The following is a 20,470-nucleotide window of genomic DNA, read 5'->3' on the forward strand; positions in this document are numbered from 1 at the left end:
ACAATTAATAAATTTAAAAATATTTATTTATACAATTTTTAAATATAATATATATATGGCTTAAATAACTTTTTAGTTTCTATAAAATTTATAAGGTGTTTTGTTTTTAGTCCTTTTAAAAAGATTATTTTCATCCTTGAATTTTTTTTTATTTTGGTTCTTGTCGTCAAATTTAATGTTAAATCTAAAAGAAAAAAAGACAAAAAAAATTATAAGAACCAAAAAAAAAAAAAAAAATTAAGTCCAAAGTAACAAAGGACCAATACAAAAATAATTAAAATTTGAGAGGATCAAAATGATAATAACTAAAATTTAAGAGGATTATAACAAAAATTGAATATAATGATGAGTCATAACATGACAATTAAATGAAACTATACATACATGGAACTTCTAGCAAGCTTCACATTCAAAAGTCCTTTTTAAAATAACTATTCATAAAATTGATGATTCATATATTTTGGAAGGTTGAACAACATGCATTGCCTTTGTTTCATTTAAGAAATTGTTGTACTGCAAGATGTAGACAAGAAACCGAATTCTGCGACATATATTGTGTTTGATGCATATTTTGTGGATCCATCACAAAATTTGGAGTTGGAAGAACCGGATTTGGTTGATAAATGTGGTCAGGAACCTTTGTGTCCATGTCTTGTAAGGTTGTATCATGGATGCTTCTTCTTTTCTTCAATGCATTATTCTTGCGAAGGAAGAACTTTTGTGCATGGCTAGACACTTGGCTTTGAGATTTTGTTGCAATATATTGTGAAATTTTTTTCCAATTTCCCTTGCCATATATCTCAAGTCCAATCAGAAATAACCTATAATAAATGAAATAAATATATAATGTTAATTTTTTAACCATAATAAATGAGAAAACATCTTTGAATGTAAACAATAAAAAATTACCTATGTTCATCTTCAGTCCAATGAGTATATTTCTTGCGTTGAGCTAATATTGATGAGTTATCCGATGAATTGGGAAGAACTTGAGTGATGATGTTGGAGGACTGCTCTTGTAAACCCGTCATCAATCGATGATAGTCATTGAAAATTATATTGTAGTGTTCAATATTTTTACATTGTTCTTCTAGTTCATCTTTCATCAACTCATTTTCAATAATCTGTAAAGTGTGATCAAGACTCTTTCCACCATTGTGATAGTATTGTTGAGTTAATTGAGACATTTTTCTTCTTTCGTGTTTGGAGACTTCAAATCCTTTCAAGACCCTTTTCTTCAAAGTTTTGAATTTTCTTTTCTCACAATATTATTCATCTTTTATAGAGAATTTTGACTACGTTTGATTTTAAAATATGGCGCCAAAATCAAATTTTTATATTAGATATTCAATTTAATTTTTCTTGTAGCAGATAATAATTACATTTAGTTAGTTCTATCTTTTAACTTTGAATTCTTAAAAAAATATCCACATAAATGATAAATAAAGAGTTGAAGTTTTCATCTGCATGTCTTAAACTCGAACGATCTTATTTCGTGAATGCCAAAATATTCTAATTAGTTATTTAACAGTTTGAAGAGGTTAAATTAAATAAATATAATGTAACTAAAATATCATAATGTTTAGATAGGAGCGATTATAGGATGAAAACTATCAAAATATTTAAAACTGAGTGAATTCCGATAGGATGTATTATAACTACATATATGGGTTGAAATTAATTAGTTGGCATTTGATTTTATATTTTATCTATTTAATTAATTTTTTTCAATTTATTTATGGTGTAACAGTTTCTAAAATTTAAGTTTGAAAAATAGTATTATAAGGGAATAAAAAATAAAAAAATAAAAATAAAAACGTGATGAAAAGATGATATTGTTTTTAAAAGTATTATCATTCAAAAGTATAAACTAAAATTTATAATATAAAACTGGCGCCAATAATAGTTAATATGATTAGATTGACGTTCTTTAAGATTTATAATTTTATTTTTAAAAACCTTAAATTTTGAGAAGAAAAAAATATTATTTTGTAAACATTTGTGATAAAAGAAAAAAACAAAAGTAAAAACTAAAAACGTATAGATAAATGAATTATACGAAAAGTAAAAACTAAAAAGTAATATTTCATTATTTACAGTATAAATATTTATGGATAAATAATATAAAGGGAACGATTTCTTTCCTCTATAAAATTTTATATTATATTTAATCTAATTTTTCTTTTAACGAATAAGAATTACACTTGCATGTCTTAAACTTGGACGATCTCACTTTGCTAATGTCAAAATATTCCAATTAATTATCATACAGTACTAGTTTGAATGAGTTAAGTTAAAGAAATATAATGCAACTAAATTATCATAATATTAATTTAGATAGGATGAAAGCTATCAAAATATTTAAAAATTGCAAATTTGGATATGATGTATTATAACTACCACATACGGATTATAACTAATTAGTTGGCATTTTATTTTATATTTTATCTATTTGATTAAATCTTTCAATTTTTTATGGTTTAACCGTTTCTAAAATTTAAGTTTAAAAAATAGTATTAGAAGCGAATAAAAATTAAAAATTAAAAGTGTGATGAAATGAGGATATAGATTTTAAAAATATTATGATTCAAAAGTATAAACTAAAATTTATAATATAAAACTGGTGCCATAGTTAACATGACTAGATTGGCGTTCTTTTCAAATTTATAATTTTAATTTAAAAACACCTTAAATTTTGAGAAGAAAAAAATGTTATTTTGTAAACATTTGTGATAAAAAAAAATAGAAATAAAATAAAACTTTGATAACACATCCTTCGTAAATAGCCCTTTTAAAAAAATCTTCATCATCAATAATAATAATAATAATAATAATAATAATAATAATAATAATAATTTTATTATTATTATTATTATCATTATTATTATTATTAGTATTAGTATTAGTATTAATAATTTTATTTAATAATCATATGTATTATAATTAAATTAGCATTTATTTTTTATCTAATAAAAACATTCAATGTTGACACCAACATTGTAATGACAGGTTATTATACATACTACTGAATAATTATCATGCCATGGAAACTAAATGACATGCATTAGAAGATAGAGTTTATCATATAACCAATAACTAGTATCATGTACATACATGTTATAAACAACATATAGTACTAAATAAAATAAATCGAAGCGTCGATTGACATTTATACAAAACATGATTACATTATAGTAGCCATCAACAAAACTACCTTCAACGTGACCAATCGCCATCAACACAAATCATTTCTCTAATCTTATTTTGCTCTCGTACCAAGTTTAATCATTACAGTTCTCACCACAAAGAAAACACAAGATAAGCTTGTGAAAAAAATTCAATATAACAGCTTATAAACAACATTATCACAACAAAATATAACAACTTACAACAAAATAACATCACCAGCACAACAACTTAACATCTCAAAACATAGGATGAGCAATCTAAGAAGTTTAACTCTACCGAATCACAACAATTGGTATAATACCAGAAAACAATGGTTGACACTAAAGTTAGAAAACAACAACTAGCACAAGGCTAGAAACAACAACTAATATGAGATAGATTGATTTCTCAAATTTCGTCACTTAAACTAGGAAGTATGATACTATGTCAAGGTGTAATAGTTTGGCTATGAGTCTACCACAACATTAACATGCAACACTAAGCCACCTATGAGATTAGTCAACTAACTACCCTTAAAGTACCACAATCCTCCAATACTAGGTTAAAGACCAAAATTTTCGACCCGGTACTTTACTTGGTTGATCACCTTATACATGTGTGTCTTGAAATTGTTCACACATGGATACCAAATAAAACTTAAGGGAGATAATTGAAAAACAACTTACCGATTAAGAGGTCAACTTACCTACTAATTAAAAGGTTTCAACCGAGCTCTCGGAACACCACACCATATATTCGCACAATGAGATATTCAATTTTTGAAAACAACTTTACTCCCTTCTAATTTTTATGTACCATAGCTAAAACATGTATCTAACCCATATGTCTATAGCTTATCAACTTATATAGCATACAACTTTACAACTTTCAATTTTCATCAAATTAATCAACAATATACCATTCAACATCAATAATATTAATCATCAATTATTATCATTTAACATCATTTAAATATAAAAAAATCATTATATTTCAATATTTAATATCTCAACACATCATATATTATTACCAAATGTTATAAGAGAAGTAACATATATCATTTTCAACATGTAATTATCAACTAGCATAAAACACTACTTCTACATAACACAACACAATTGAAGTTCTATCAATCATGTCAAACTCATTTTTATCTCATATAAAATATAAAAAGGTTATATACAACTCTTATGAAAATCTCATATTCTAATTTCATCATCTACTATGTTGAAGATTTCAAAAACCATAACAGTCTACATAAAAGCTGACAGTTTAACCTTTTCACTAAAAAAGTCATAATTTGAATTCTAGACCTTCTTTTTGGGTGATTCTAGTGTCATCGAAAAGTTAACAACTAGGGCTACAACTTTCATGATGACCACAAAAGCTAATTCCGACTTCATTGCACCCAACTTAATGTTTTTTTGATCGACGTAGTTGTAGGGTCTACACTTTGTGGAACTCAGAAATTTTGAATTTCCCAAACCACCAAAATCCATCCTTAACTCATCAACTAACTCCAAACTTAATTCTAAACTAGCAGAACTCATATAATCATCATTATAGGACATGATTCCAACCACAAAAATAACATGCAAATAAGAAAATTTCATAAATCAACCAACTCATCAAATTCAATCCACTTCATCTAACTCAACCAAGCATCCAACAAGAATTTTGACAATCAATATAGTGTATTTTGGACCACATTTTAGCATGAAAAATACACAAAGGAATAAGTAAGCTTCCCTTACCTCTCTCAAGTTCAAATAGCCAAGAAACACAAAAGACCAAAGACTCCGAACAAACACTCTCTCTACTAAAAACCCTCAGCCATTCAACTAACAACGAAACAAGACAACCAACTTCAAGAATGCCCAAGGATTCCAGGAGCTAGGGTCAACTTCACGAGCAAGGGAAAAGGGGAGAAGAAGGTTTAGTCAAGGCAAGGAAACTCTTTCACACAAGTTTTTTCTCTCTTTTGTTCCCTCTTCAGAAAGCAAGTTATGAGCTCCTAAGATGAGAACCCTCTCTTGACTCCTTAGAACAACTCAGTTAGCCCCCTCTCAAACCAACCCAAAAGACTCAACTCACACTAAATAAGTTCAAAAGAACAAAAACCACTTAAAACAACTCAACAACAACAATAAACTAATTACCATAATAAAAATAAATTCAATTAAAACCAAACAGAAACAACTAAATAAATTAAAATACAACAACACAAATAATTTAATTAACAAATCATCAATAAATTAATATCAACTTAGCAAAGAATTTAAATTAAACATGAAGGTCACAACGTCACCGTAACCATCGTCATTGATACCATCATTTTCAGCATTGTGTCACCTTCATCATTACCCAACAACATTATTATCGTCATCTTCGCCAAATGATGACAAAGACAATAGTGGCGATAGCAGCGATAACAAAGCTAATGATGATGGCAATGACAATAGTTGGTAATGATAATGATAGTTGTGGTAACGATAATAATATTGATCTTATAGGTATGTGTCTATAATTAAGTTTTAATCTCAACTATTAATTATTTTTTATCAATTATTTAACTATTTCATCCTCATAATAAAATATGTGATCATTGGATATCACCCCCACAACTAGCACTATCACCAACATTCACCATTATCATTATCATTACCATCTTCATTATTGTTTTCACCGCTACATTCATCGTTGTGGCGTGGTGGCGACCATTATTATGGAGGTGGCATGGTTATAGGTGTTGCTACCAATGTCATCATCTCTACTACCACCATTGTTATCGTTGCAAGGTCATGACTAAGGCAATGGCCTTAAGACCCTAGTCAAATTCGTATTTTTTTTATATATTTTGAAATAATTAATTTTAATTTAAATAATTATATATATAGATGTTATTATAGGATTATTAATTTAAAATTTTAAAAACTATATTATATTAATATACTTTAAACTTTGATAAAAATAACTATAAAGATTAAATTTCATAAATAAAAAAATTAGTATGATTAACAAAAATGATAGTAACAAGATGATAGGAAGTATGAATATTTGGCTAAAAATTAATTCTTTAGGTTCTTCTACAAAAATATTTTCTAATTTTGATTATTTTGTATAAATATCAATTTTATTTATTTTGTTTTATTCACAACTTATTTGAAAAAATAAAATTTGAAATGAATTTAAAATATATATATTTGAATTTCGATAAATAAAATTTTGAAAGAAGTATTGTATTAAAAATAATACCTATAATTACTATCATTATCATTTTTTCAAAATTAAACTTTTTTAGATTTAATTTAAAACTGTTAGAAAGTAATGAATTAGTGATCAAATGAATTATTATTGTATAATATGGTAAAACTTCTTAATTATTAAACTTAATTGAAAATTTAGTTTAAAATTAAAAATAAAATAAAATAATTGGTTAATTGTACAAGAATAAAACTTAAATACAAAATTAGTTTTTGGCCTAATGTTTGTAAGATTAGTTTCACTCAATAATTTATTTTACATTAAATTTTAACGATTCAACCGTTAAATTAAATATCTTTAATACATAGATCAAATCTATAAAATAAAATTTTAAAAAATTAAAATTATTTAATATTTTATCTCATTAATTCAAATTTACGAATAATCATAAAAACATTTTATACCTCAAAAACACTATGTTCATAGTACATTAAGAGATAAAATGAATAAATATGTTGTCAGGAATACTATGACATATATTTCACACAAAAAAGGGAGATACTCATTACTCAAGCCCAAACGCTTAAAAAAATTTGTATCATCCTACAGTGTTGTAATGTAGTGTCACAAAACCCATGCATTCTTTAGCCTTGCTCTAGAATAGATCGAGTGACATCTTCATTTTGTTTTGTTTCCATTTAGGAAGCTTATAGAAAGCAGGTTTTGGCATTCCAAACTTCTCGCGAAACTCTTCATTAGATAAATATACCTAGTTTCATCACAAAGTGCAGACCAATAGTCAGTGTTAGAACGTAAAGCAAAGAATGAATCTCTATCCATATCTCATATAATAACAAAAGTTCTGCATGATATTTTGACTTATGGAACAGAGATATTCATTTTGTTAGTCTTTCCTATTGATCCTCCAAGAACAAAGAAAAAGAAGCAAGGTGAAGATGTTAGCAAAACAGATTGAGTTTAGACAGTAGTACCTCTCTTTTGGTTAAATCAATGCCAGTTACTGGATTGGCAGAAACCACCCTCAGTCTCTCGTAAGGGTATATAGCCGAATTCTCACCATTCACATTTCTATCCTTTTGAGTAAAACTTGCAGTCTCAGCAGATGAGCTCAGTTCTGTTGCAGGAGAACAAGACTGCGGCATTGTTTTTTCTGGTGAAAAAAATAACTGATTATGTAATGAAAAATTGAATGAATATAAGAGAGCATAATACTATTCTATTGCACTCCAGTAATCCACATTCAGTTCCCTTTCTTTTAGTGGCTCAAGTATCATCCCTAGACTTTTCACACAATCATTGACTAGCCTTCATTATAATTTGGCTTCATTATAAGTTGGGAGAATACATTCAAAATTTGAATAGTTAATAGTTTAAAGCCTATTTGGATAAATTTCTCCAAAAACACTTCTTGGAGAAAAAAAAAAAGAAGAAAAATGAAATAAAACTCTCTATAAGTTAAAATTAGCTACATAAGCTAATTTATAGAAGTTTTCTCGTGTAACTTCTCCAAAAATTAAAAATTAGCTTGCGTATAAGCTAATTTCTAGAATTAGCATATATATAAATTAATTTGTAGAAGCTCTCTCATGTAACTTTTCCAAAAAATTACAAATTAGTTTGTGTATAAACTAGTTTTAGCTTATAGGAAAACTTATTTTATTTTTCCTTCTTATTTTTTCTCCTACAAATGCTTTTGAAGAAATTTACTGAAACAGACTCTTAGAACATAATCAAATTCAAGAAAGAGGGGAATACGATATCCAATTATACCAACTTTACAGTATATAACTCCAAAGAGAAACTCATTGACATATTGGCTAACTGTCCAACTAATTAAATTTTACATCATAAATTGATGAGAAGGATTCTTATTACCATCACTACCATGAGTAGGAGATCCTTCAAAGAGCTTCTTGGCAAGTGGAGGAGAGGTAGAAAGAAGTCTATCGCCTGATTGCCTAAGATCCGAGCCTGCACCACTAGGTACAGGTGAACTACTTCTTCCACGGCCATTGGAGAAAACAGAAATGCTTCTGTGGCCATTAGGAGTAGAGTCCCTGGAGTTTGCTTTCAATGGTGTTCTATTACGTCCCTGAATAAAGGAAAAGAAGATGAAACAGGAAACTAACAAAGCAGAGAACCTTCTGAAATTATTATTTATAAATTCTCAAAACAAGACTGATATCTTCCTCAAAGATATGTATATTTAATACTACCAAGGCAATCACGTACTTCTAGATTGTTTGATTTTCCTTTCAGAATTGCAAGCTTTCTCTCAAATGAATTACCAACAATCTGCAACAATTCTTTCAAAATAGTTAATAAGATGGGTGACAGCAATAATATATCAACACCAAATCTTCAAGCATTGTGAATAAAGAAAAACTAACATTTCCTGATATTTCAATGGTGAAACTTGAACAGCAGTGTAGGGTCAATTAAACTAATGAGTAATGATGTATTTATTTGTTATCATAGGATATTAAAATTGTATAGGTGACAATTTCATCAAAGCATAAATAGACAAACAAATTTCCATGTTTTGAGTCAAATATCAAATTCCTCATTTACTGTACATCCAATTCATTGAATAAAGTTATACACAAACAAAAAATATTGATTTTGTCTATTTGCCAAAATATATATCAGATAAATATAAATTCAAAAATAAACACTTAAAAGGCATGTAGAAGAAAGCATAATGTACAAAAAAGAATAAATGAAAATGAAAACAGAAAACCAATAAGCTAAATAATTGAAAAATGCATTACAACATAATTTTTGCCTAAAGTAACAAATCAACATAAATTGCACTACATTTATAATTTTGAAGGGAGAAGACTTACATTTTCTTTTGAGTGATCCCATGAAAAGAAACGAGTGAAAAATGGTGGCTCATGACCTTCCGTTACAATATAAATAGGGATGTTCAGGGATAGACCTTCAACAAGGATATCCATTTCCAGAAATTTCTGTTCGTAACAATTTTCATGGTAAGAAAAACATATTGCATCAAAGAATAAGTTCATATTACATTAAAACTGAAAATTTTACACTTAGATCTCATGACTCGATTTATAGATGAATAAAAAGTACTTACTAAAATGAGAATGTCAAATATAATTAGTAAATAATGAAGAATGGAGAAACAAAACAATCATCAAACTTAGTTTTTTCTGAATTAAATGTATAAACAAAACAATGACTTGTGTAGTAGAGGCATTTTCATGAAGCAATAGGATTCATTGGCAAAAAAGTTCTTCAGAGGTTGTGACCGAGATTCACACTCATGCAAGAAAAAATAGTAGAAGTACAAAGTATTATAACATATGAATGGTGGGAATTCAAATGTGGGTGAAGTATTGAAAAGAAGTGGCTAGGTGAAGGTCGTATATAAGTGAAATGACATATTGACTTAATTGTATATGTGTGACAACGTCGTGGTGAGACAATTAGTGTAAAAGCTATCAATGAGATCAATATAGGTACCAAGCCAAGATTAAGAGCTTCTTGTTTTGATTTGACAACCGAATGTAAGCCAACCCAAACATAAATCTCTCTTTGGCAATCAAGCAATAAAACATCTTCAGTAACCAAGTCATCCTGTGTATAATTGAATATCTCCTTCACCTGAAATATTATATCAAGGCCATAAATAATCACATTAAAATTATATATATACACACGTGCGTGTGCAGAAAGAAAATACTCACAAAAAAAGGCCATAATACAAAGTTCATAGAATTTAAGGGGAAAGAAAAGGCCTTAATTCTAATTGATGCTACTCATATTTCAATTTCAGGGCAGATAATTTAAGTGATTATTAGCTATGAAGCCTCAATACTCCAAAAATAGAAAAGCAATAGAATCATATCCACACTAGACACGAATATTCCTCGGATACTTCCGGATATGTATACAAAATGTATCCTATCTCTTTTATTAACTTTTTATCTAAAATACTTTTGGATACATATCCAAAAAGCTTCATGTGCAGCTACGTTCTTCCTCGTGTTGTGATAGGAATTGGATTACATACTCCTTTATTCATTCTTTGAAGTAAAACAAAACCAACCCAAAATGGATAGAAGATTTGGTTTACGTGCATTTCAACCTTCGACTTTTATCCATGAAAGATGAAGGGTATAAAAAGGAGGCACAAGGTTATGGAATATTACTGGAGATATACATCATCCACCTGATGATGATGCTGGACTTCTTGAATTGACAAATTTTCTCTAGATGAACTAGACTTAAAATCTATGCTTTTTTTGGATGATGGTAACCGGGGAGAGAAGAGTGATTCAATTAGAATTAGACAGTAATTGAATAATGATGCTTTTGAGTTGCAGGTTATTCTATAGAGTCAATATTTGTTTTAAGTTCTACAGAAAATGTTTTTACTGATATAGTTAACTAAGACTAGTTATGTTATGGGCAGAAATTGTATTTTTTGTTATGATCACAAATATCTTTTTTGTGAATTATAATCATCATAGTTATGAACTAATGAAAAATGTTTAATGTCTCTTTCTTTATCAATATTCTACATTTATATAGATTTTTATTAATGTATCCATAATGTTCTGTATATCTTAAATTTCAAAAAAAAAAATGTATCCCCATATCCATGACATATCATGGTGTGTCTTATCTCAGTCTTTTTTGGCAATAATATTTTTTGTGCTATACACACAAACTTATATAATGTATTAGGTATTCAAATAATTATTGATTACATTACATGTGATGGGAACAGTTTTAGATTCTAGAACCAATGTACCTTGAAGTCTCCTGAGTTGAAATTCCAATAAATGAGCGTGAGAAACAGAACCATCAATTAGACATGCTTTCCCTGTCATTTCACCCAGGATAGTTCTAAACCAAGTGAGATCTAAATTACTTTTCTTAATAGGATGTTTTTCTTACCTCTCGTAATTTTTAATGCAAACAAATGTGGATCATCTATAAATCCTTGAATTTCTTTGGCCTTAGGATACTCTGCCTTTCCACCGAGAGCATCCCAGAAAATATCAGGCTCATTCCCTTCCCTCACAGAAACAGGTAACCATGTTGGCTGCAGGTTGCACAAGAAATGATGTACAAGTTAACACCATTAGAAGAAATGTTTCGAATGAAAAACTTTTTATTAAATGCTTCCATTGCAGTGAGTGACTATGACTTGGATAAAAAATTCCAGCACCATATATCAGTTACAATGACATACATTAAGTAGCTCCACCATTCTATCAAGAAGATTATGGTCTCTAGATGAAGATAAACTCCCGATCCAAGTATAGATAGAAGCTTTAGTTTGCAGAATGTAGCAATAGGATGAATTCAGGGAAGTTGAAACCTATAACAATTTTAATGCATAATCAACACATGATAACAAATAATAAATAACTAAATGAATAAAATGCATCAAAAAATAAAACAGGATACAAACAAAATGTTTTAAAATTAAGCACCATGTTGAGTACAACAGACAGAAAAAAGAATATAAATTTCAAAGAGATTATTCTAATTATAATGTATTTTGCTTCCAGCCAACAAATGAAACTTATTAAAGATTTGACATATACAACACAACCAATAGACCAGACGTAATAGAGCACAATACGTTGGACCAAGTATTTAGTATTTTAGTTCACATATTCAATAAGAACAAGATATTAGATATTGAAATAATTAGTAATGAAGAGTAACTGATGCCATTTAGAAAAGAAAAGGAAAAAAAGATCCAATAGCTTTGCTCTAAGCCATGCTATCCATTCTTCAGGTAATTAGAGAAAATATAATAAAGATAAAAAAAATTAAAAATTAAAATAATAAAATAATAATAATAATAAATAATATATTAAAAAAAAAAAAAAAACTCCACTGTGGATAAAAAGTCAATATTGAAACTTACATGATCAACTTGGATGGCCTGCATATTATCTGGACTTGTACCTTGTACTTGAAACAAAGCAACCAGATTTTCATTGTAAGTTTCATCCACTATACCTTTTTCTTCTATAAACTTCCTATATCCTGAACTGTTTCCCCCCTTACAAGAACAAAAAAAATGAAGAATTTGGAGCATGTTACTATTTTTAATATTACACAAATTAAAAATGAGATTATATTGGACACATACCTTGAACACGATTAGTCTCTGGAGTATTGAGAAAAACTGAGCTGGTTCCTTACCCTCATGGATTTGAGCCTGAACAGACATGTGATGTAAATTGAATACATTAGGCATGTAGTGCAGGAAAGTTATATATCTTTTATATGAATGTGTTTAAGATGCAGATTGTAGCAATAAGCTAACACCTGTTGAGAAGATAAAAATTGTACGCAATACACATTTCCCAAAGCTATAGTTTTATTATAGTACACATTCAATCAACACATTATGAAAGAGATGGCAGCGCAAGAACAGTACTAACCATAACAGGATTAGTCCTGACTGAATCAGCCATAGTACTCATATGGAAAATGACAGCTGTTTTATCCTCCTGCAGGCAAAAATCATAGAACAAAAGGGCAATTTGTGTTTTGAGTTATCGACAAGTAACAACCCTATTTCCAAAAGATGAGATTACAAGTTTATCAATTGTTACAAGAGTTGAAGAACTGAATACATCATGGAAAACAAAATTGAGAACTTTAGACAACTTTTGGAAATGAAATTGCATTTATAATTTTCTCTCTATATTTTAAATTAATTAAATGTCACGATCAATAATTTCAACAAAACTAAGTTGGAAGACACAACCAAAACTAAAGAGAGAATATTAGACTATTATAATTTACTAACAATGACAGCTTTTCAAACAACTATAGCTTTGCATTAGGGGTCAATTTTGAGCAGAAAATAAATAGGAAGTTAGAGATCTGGAGACTAACTTACTTGATTAAGTAAAAGAAAGACAGCGTATAGGGGATACAAGTTTAGCAAGTGGCACATTGATATTAGCCTATAATTGAAACTTAGAGACCATACCTTACAATAAATCAAGCAGTTCAAGTATCTTGGGCCCATCATACAAACGATGGAGAAGGATGTAATATTCGAGCAAGATAGATGAAATGGAGGAGTGTCTCAAATGTTATCTATGACAAATAGGAATAGCCCAAGCTTAAAGGAAAAATTTACCACAGCTACATGACTTGCACTGTTATATGGAATTGGAAGTTGGAAGTTGGTTGTTAAAAAGTAAAAACCCAAAAAGAGAAACTCAATATTGCAGAAATGAGAATGTTGCATTGGATTATGAACATAGGAATGAATATTATAAATAAAGCTAGGGACCTTTGGGTAACATTTATTGTGGAAAAGATGGTATAATCTTGCTTTAAGTGATTTGGTCATATATGGAGAAGGCTTATTGAAGCCCAAGAAAATGAGTAGATGAAATAGAGATAGCCCTATCACTAGAAATGGAGAGAGACCAAGAAAAAAAAATATAGGAGAAATCATTAAGAAGATTTAGAGGTCAATGATTTGTGTATAGACAAGATTTGACCCATGCAATCAGCCACACCTATTGGGAAAAAGCTTGTTTGAAGTAGTTGTAATCTAAAATGACAGTTTAATCCATTTGTATGAATTACAAGTAAAAAAACTACCTAGTGGAAGACAAAAAACCTTGACTAGTCCCTACCATTACACATCTGGAGCCAAGCCAAGCATAAAACAGAGTCTCATCCCTTCCATTTCCTGGAAATGTATACTGTACTATATAGCAATCTCCACTGTAAAACTTTGTCAGTTCTGCAACTAAAAGAAGGGACAATTCATCACCATCCAACCGCCAAACCTGAAATTGCAGTATTCAATTAACAGAAAACACAGGAAAAGACAAGTATGATTATTGGAGAACAAGAAACAGCTAGATTTTGAGAAAGAAGCTACTCTTAATGTGCCACTGCAATCTATAGATGGCTCGTTGTCTTCTTCAGGAAGCTCTTTCACATCATAACCCTGGTGCTTGAATATGGCTAAGGCGCAGAAAAAACAAATATAAAGAAAAGAACAATAGATAACACCCTAATCGTACACTTAAACACAAGTAATGTTGTATAAGATATTAAACCTGCCACTTTTTCTTTGCCTTCATCATAAAGCCTAGGCTCCAACGTTTTGGGCCAATTAGTGAAGTATGACCGAAAGATGGTACTTTCCAATCCTTCTGATAAAAATGTCAAATGAGTCTTGTTTGATCTGCCTTCATTTCTGACAAAATCCTAATAAAATGGAGATAATGGTGAGCATTGGCAATGCCCTCCATGCAATGCTTAATGGACGAGCACAGCTGAATACATGCATTAATGAAACTGATCTGTTGCTTTTGTCTCCAAAGCAAACACAACAAAAAATAAATTTTAACAAAGAAAACTACCAAAATATATATTTCTTTAGCAATATGGGTTTCATGAACAAAGATGAATAGCAAGCAAGCGGTAGGAGGAACTGCAGTTGGCAAGGGTAGATTGTAAGTGGGATTTTAGTTTATAAATGAAAGTTTGACATCAGTAGACTAACCCTCATTCTTTTGGGACTATGAAAGAAATAATTGATAGTACCACATAGTCACACACAGACTGGAAAGCTGGGATATATACTGAAGCTCCATTCCCATGAAACAAAAGGAAACTTAAAGAAGAGAGTCTTACTTCTATAGTTTTGGTTGCTGTTCTTCTTTCTGTCAATAAAGTCTGTCTTCCCATCCAAACAAAAATCTCACTATCACAGTCCAACATATAACACTTGTCTGTCTCGAGCATTTCTTTGCTGAATGCATTGCTTCCAGTCTCACACAACTTTCCCTGCAAATTTATCCTGTTGAGATGTGAAAACAACCACTCTTTAGCTAAGAGTAACGTATTTCTTTAAGTAAACAAAGTTCATTCAACTATTTCTCTTTCAGGTTTCCTTAAACCAACTAATAAAATAATTTGGGTTAGTCAATTAATTGTGATGCCTTAAGTTGATCATTGAACTGCCAATATGAACCGATCTATTATTGATTCAAACAATCTTGTATGTTTAACATAAAAATAATTAAGGTCAAGCAAGTTTGTTTCATCAACACATCACAAAAGCATTATATGAACCTCACCAGAATAGCTTTACAATTGGAGCCTCAGATTCTTGAACAGAAGGCAATTCTCGAGGAATGGGAGCATAACCACCAAATAAACTCCAGAATTCACCCACATCAGAATCACCAACAAATTTTCCATCCTCTACAACAATAGTACAATTATGATATGCACCATCTTTCCCTCACAAAACAGGAATAAGCACTAAAAAAAAAGCAGTGTATATTTAAAAACCTATTGTTGCCACTTCACATTTTCCACCATGCTTATTCTCCTTGATATACTGAACAACCTCCAAAGCTTTGGCTCTTTCTTGAATGGTAGAGTTGCACCCACTGAAGAGGAAGATTTTTAAGGCTGTGTCTAGAATGAATACATCTTCATGATTCAATGACGACCTCAGAAATGGCACCTAATGAATATATAAGCATATTAAATAGACTATACTAACCAAATTCCAGTTATACATAAAGACATGTAGAAAAAGTATTATAAGAAATACATGCAAAAAAGTAAACAGCTGAAAGTCTGAAAGCAAAGAAAAGAAAATGGTATTGAGAGCTATGCTGTCTTAGTGTCTGGAAACTAACATGTATAAGCTCAGCAGTGATCATCATTGATATTATCATGTAGAGTATTCGATCACTTGTTCCATCCCCTCAAAAAATCATGGTCAAAAAAAACTTTGAAATAATTAGAATATCACAAAGTATATTATCTAGAGACACAATAAGTTCTTGCCCATAAGGCCATAACTAAATTTTTCAGTAAGAGGAGTAGGCAGAGGAGAATATTCACACTATCAGACAACAGAAATTAATTATCAAACTTTAAAAACAACTCACTTCTTTCACATGAACAACATAGTCTCCCTTGCAAGTATACAGGCTGACTTGGTATTCACCATTCAAGTTCCCCTGCTTTGAAGTAAACACTCCTTCAACAGGTATAAAACAAGGCTTGAAGTATGATAGAAACTTCTGCGATTCTTGGCCTTGAATCTCCCTGTATTGAACACTACAAGATCCTAAGGCTGCATCCAACTCAAGTGCCTTGTCTGATGCCAAGCTTGAGTCTACCTGTAAACACTTACATGACAGTCAAACAATGCTGATCATGATGTTTAATCACAGTAAGCAATTAAATACTCATACATATTTAAAACTATGTTTACTGTTGAATTTATCTTTCAAATCAAATGTTGTGAATAGATATTTGTTCCAATATACCTAATACCTTAATTGGTCTATTAACCACGTTTAAATTACTAAGCAATTTTTAGATAAACCAATACACACCCATAATGTTTGTTTTGCTGTTGGATAAACAGAAATTACACATCAAGAAAGTTTTATTGAGGGAATCTTGGAACAATAAATTAGTCATTACAGTTTCACATTCCTCCAATGTAATGAATTACATTGATATACAGTTTTACTCTATTCTCAGTCTCTCAGAGAAGAGAACAATTGATTACAGAGAACATGATCAGAAACATGACAAGAAATAGTTATAAGAAAATGAAGGACCACACCACATTGTGAGTAAGAAAGTGTACAAACCTTCTTTGCTTCATTTCCCAACCAATAATGTATGTCATACTGAGGAGGGCCAATTTTTGGAAAGGCTGCCTGTTTCCACAAACACATAAAAAGGTCTGGATCAATTGTATGTCAAGACAATCTAGATAAAAAATAAAGCTTATACTGACAGGGAATTGTTAAAAATTCATTATGGTAAAGGTGGCTCCAAAAGTAACAGGTTCAATTTCAAAAAGGGATAGTGAAACAGTGGAAGAGAAGATGAAGATAATCCTTGAAATTTTAGATTTCATTTGAGATATAGCCATCAACTTCTTCATGCACTAAAAAGATAAATGGGGAAATAAAGTGAGCAATATCTTACATTCAAAACTAAGTATGCACTTCCAGTATGGAATTTTCCATGGCTTGATTTTGACACCGGAACTAATCGCTGGTTCTCAATACACCAAACTTCTAGGCCTCTAAGCACATTAAGCTAAGAATAGCAGAAACTTTTACAAAGAAATGTGATACATTTAAAAATAAAATTTACACCTGAAACACAAATTTGGAAAGAACTAGGAGACATCTTTAAGAATAAAACTCAAGAAATAACTCTCCATGTCAAAAAATTTATGTGCTTCCCAACTATTTTTAAATATACCATTATTAGAATACAATAACTTATTTTCCTATCTTTATTTTTTTACTTTTTCTCCATAATCAATGAGATATTCACCAATGGCTGAGGAGGAAACCGTTGTCAATTGACATGAGCTAGTGCAAGTTAACCAGCTTTTCATTTTGGTGCCTTTGTCATCAGAAATTTATATCAATTCTATTTTCTTTAGCATCAAAAACTGAAAGAGAAAATAACTACTACCTATTCAATAGACTAACACAAAACTAAAAGGCAATTTGAAAGAAAATGGTTGTAAGGATACGGGCTTGCTCCTGCAGTTTGGAAAGCAGAATCCATATCTTTAGTGACAATAGGCATTATCTCTGGCTTCAATACTCCACCAGAATAACTCAACACTTGATTATTCTGCAATCCAGGATTTAAACTATGTTACTCCTCAGAACCTGAGACATATGTAAATAACTAATAGGATTGCACTTTTCAGAGCACATTATTGAAACTTATCTAGTAAGGTTTAAGATATAACTATATTGATAAAGCAATCAGAGAAGGTAGAACGAAACTTTGGTAGGGGCCACACATTTATTACTTGTTGTTTTGTCTGCCCATCTATAATCCAGAAGCAGTGCTATAATATTAAATAAATCAAGGTAAGCAAAGGCATGCTGCTATTATGCAATGAATCTAAAACGGCTAAGATTGCAATTTAAAGAATAATAATCATATCTATTGTGTCCATAATTTGCAGAACTTGGCACCTGTATGTATGCAACTATTGTCACTCACTTGAGTATTAATTACTTAACCTAACCATAATGCCGTGCAACTAATTTAATAATTTAATTCCATCAAGCCAGAAAATCCAGCCCATGACAGCTGTCAAACACAACAAAAAGAAATTACACGAAGACGTTCTACTTATCACACCAGAATGTGTATTTCGTTTCTGCAACACCTGTTAGGTTTAGCCTAAGTCATTTTCAAGTGAATTGCAATATGCAGCTTAAATGTAAGATTTGAATCATTATAATTCTATAACCCCCACAATCCATGCTTTAAAATTAAAACATCTACATCTACTGGGAAGTGGGAAGAGGGAAGAGGGAGAAAGCCAAAACTAACAAGAAATCTAAACTAATGAATAAATTAATAAATAAATAATAAAAAAAATCAAACTTTCAGAAATTTTTGGAGGAACTAGCCCAACCCAAGTCCCAAAATCGACAAAAGTCTCAAGCCGGCCACAAATGAATCTATATCGGTCAATACCCACAACGACAAGCGAGCCTATCCCAACCAAAGTCCTGATTTTGAAGCCTCTGAAGCAAATACATGAAGCATCAACCACAAAGGGGATTCATTCCTACCTACAACAAAGCAAGAAAAATGAAGTTCTGAAGCAAGACAAAGTAACAAGAGTGAGTTGACCAGATGGGTGGAAAGATCATTGATTGATAGTTTGGTACCTTGATTGAATTCAACGGCAGATTGGGGAGCTAACAAGTGATGGGGACGGTTGAAGAGACAGGGAAAGAACAAAAGTTGGATATTCCCGTTTGAAAAACGCGAGCCTGAGGACAAGGGAAAAACGAGGCATTTATATTGGAGGGTGAAATGGCATTGGAATGATGATAACAGCGTTTGGTGGAGAAAGGGACTTGAGGAAAAGCGGAAAAAAAAAATGAAAATGATAAGCGTGCTTATCTTTATTTACCGTCCAGCTTGTAAGTGGGGCCCACGAAAGTGGGTTTGTGGTTGCTCACTTTCCAGAAAGATGGTGATGACTGATGATGAAGGAATGGGGTAGTGTCTGTTGTACGCATTGCATTGCAGTGAAGTGAAGAAGTGAGAAGTGAGAAGTGTTAGAACAGTGGATTAAGCTTAACTCAACCCTACAAAACCGGCTTATAAATGGCTCTGATACCATGTTAGAATAGTGGATTAAGCCTAACTCAACCCTACAAAACCGGCTTGTAAGGTAAGGGTTGCTTTCCACTTATATACTATTTAATTGCCTAATCTCTAGTCGATGTGGGACTTGGGTTTTTCCCAATTAAGGTGAGGGTTGCTTGTCTAATCTCTAGTCGATGTGGGACTTGGGTTTTTCCCAATACACCCCCTCACGTCCAGCACTATTGGGCTTGGTACGTGGATAAATGGTGGGTGGCCCTTTTTAATGATCTAGGATTGGCGGGACTTGGGTTTTTCCCAATACACCCCCTCATGCTTATGAGGCATGCATCAATGGTGGGTGACCCATTTTTAAAGTGGATCTAAATGGCTCTGATACCATGTTAGAATAGTGGATTAAGCCTAACTCAACCCTACAAAACCGGCTTGTAAGGTAAGGGTTGCTTTCCACTTATATACTATTTAATTGCCTAATCTCTAGTCGATGTGGGACTTAGGTTTTTCCCAATAAGAAGTGAGAAGAAGGATGATGGAAAGCAATAGACATAGGGATTTGGATTTTCCAAACAAATTCATGTGACTTTCAACGCTCTCTCGCATGCCTGAGCCTCCCACTCCCATGTCATTGGGTGTCTGTCTCTTTTCTGCACAAGTATTTTTTAAATTATTATTATTATTATTACATGAGGAAGGTGTTAGTTTGAAATTTTGTATTTTTTAAAAAATTTAAAATATTTTTATATAAAATTATTTCTAATTTTTAAATTTTAAAATTTATCTTTTTAATTTTATAATTTTAAAAAATTTATTTTTAATTTTTAGATTCAAATTTTATTAAAAAATCTGTGATAAAATATATTTATTATTTATTAGTAAAAATATTATATTAAATCTAACTTTCGAT

At 30.6% G+C, this 20,470-nt stretch overlaps 1 protein-coding gene across 8 annotated transcripts; it reads right to left on the bottom strand.

Annotated features, from left to right (window-relative positions):
- Window positions 1-6,806: 6,806 nt before the first annotated feature.
- VLN1 (villin-like 1) lies at window positions 6,807-19,265 on the bottom strand. Of its 8 annotated transcripts, none has more exons than XM_020369185.3 (24): window positions 19,122-19,265; window positions 18,863-19,022; window positions 17,957-18,060; window positions 17,395-17,494; window positions 17,052-17,120; window positions 16,335-16,568; window positions 15,724-15,901; window positions 15,507-15,633; window positions 15,061-15,226; window positions 14,481-14,631; window positions 14,300-14,385; window positions 14,049-14,204; window positions 12,831-12,899; window positions 12,536-12,604; window positions 12,308-12,445; window positions 11,621-11,749; window positions 11,323-11,470; window positions 11,177-11,187; window positions 9,883-10,023; window positions 9,240-9,365; window positions 8,626-8,688; window positions 8,269-8,485; window positions 7,365-7,543; window positions 6,807-7,141 (listed from the first exon to the last, which is right to left on the bottom strand). In XM_020369185.3, the coding sequence occupies exons 3-24, from the start codon at window positions 18,010-18,012 to the stop codon at window positions 7,028-7,030; spliced, it is 2,727 nt and encodes a 908-aa protein (XP_020224774.2). In that variant the 5' UTR covers window positions 18,013-18,060; window positions 18,863-19,022; window positions 19,122-19,265; the 3' UTR covers window positions 6,807-7,027. The 8 variants fall into 8 exon arrangements, with proteins under 8 accessions (XP_020224774.2, XP_020224773.2, XP_020224772.2 ...); XM_020369184.3 differs by having other exon boundaries at window positions 18,929-19,022; window positions 19,122-19,264; XM_020369183.3 differs by having other exon boundaries at window positions 18,925-19,022; window positions 19,122-19,264.
- Window positions 19,266-20,470: the final 1,205 nt, after the last annotated feature.

The sequence above is a fragment of the Cajanus cajan genome, chromosome 3, assembly GCF_000230855.2.
Source record: "Cajanus cajan strain Asha chromosome 3, NIPB_CcT2T_4, whole genome shotgun sequence".
Lineage (NCBI taxonomy): Eukaryota > Viridiplantae > Streptophyta > Magnoliopsida > Fabales > Fabaceae > Cajanus > Cajanus cajan.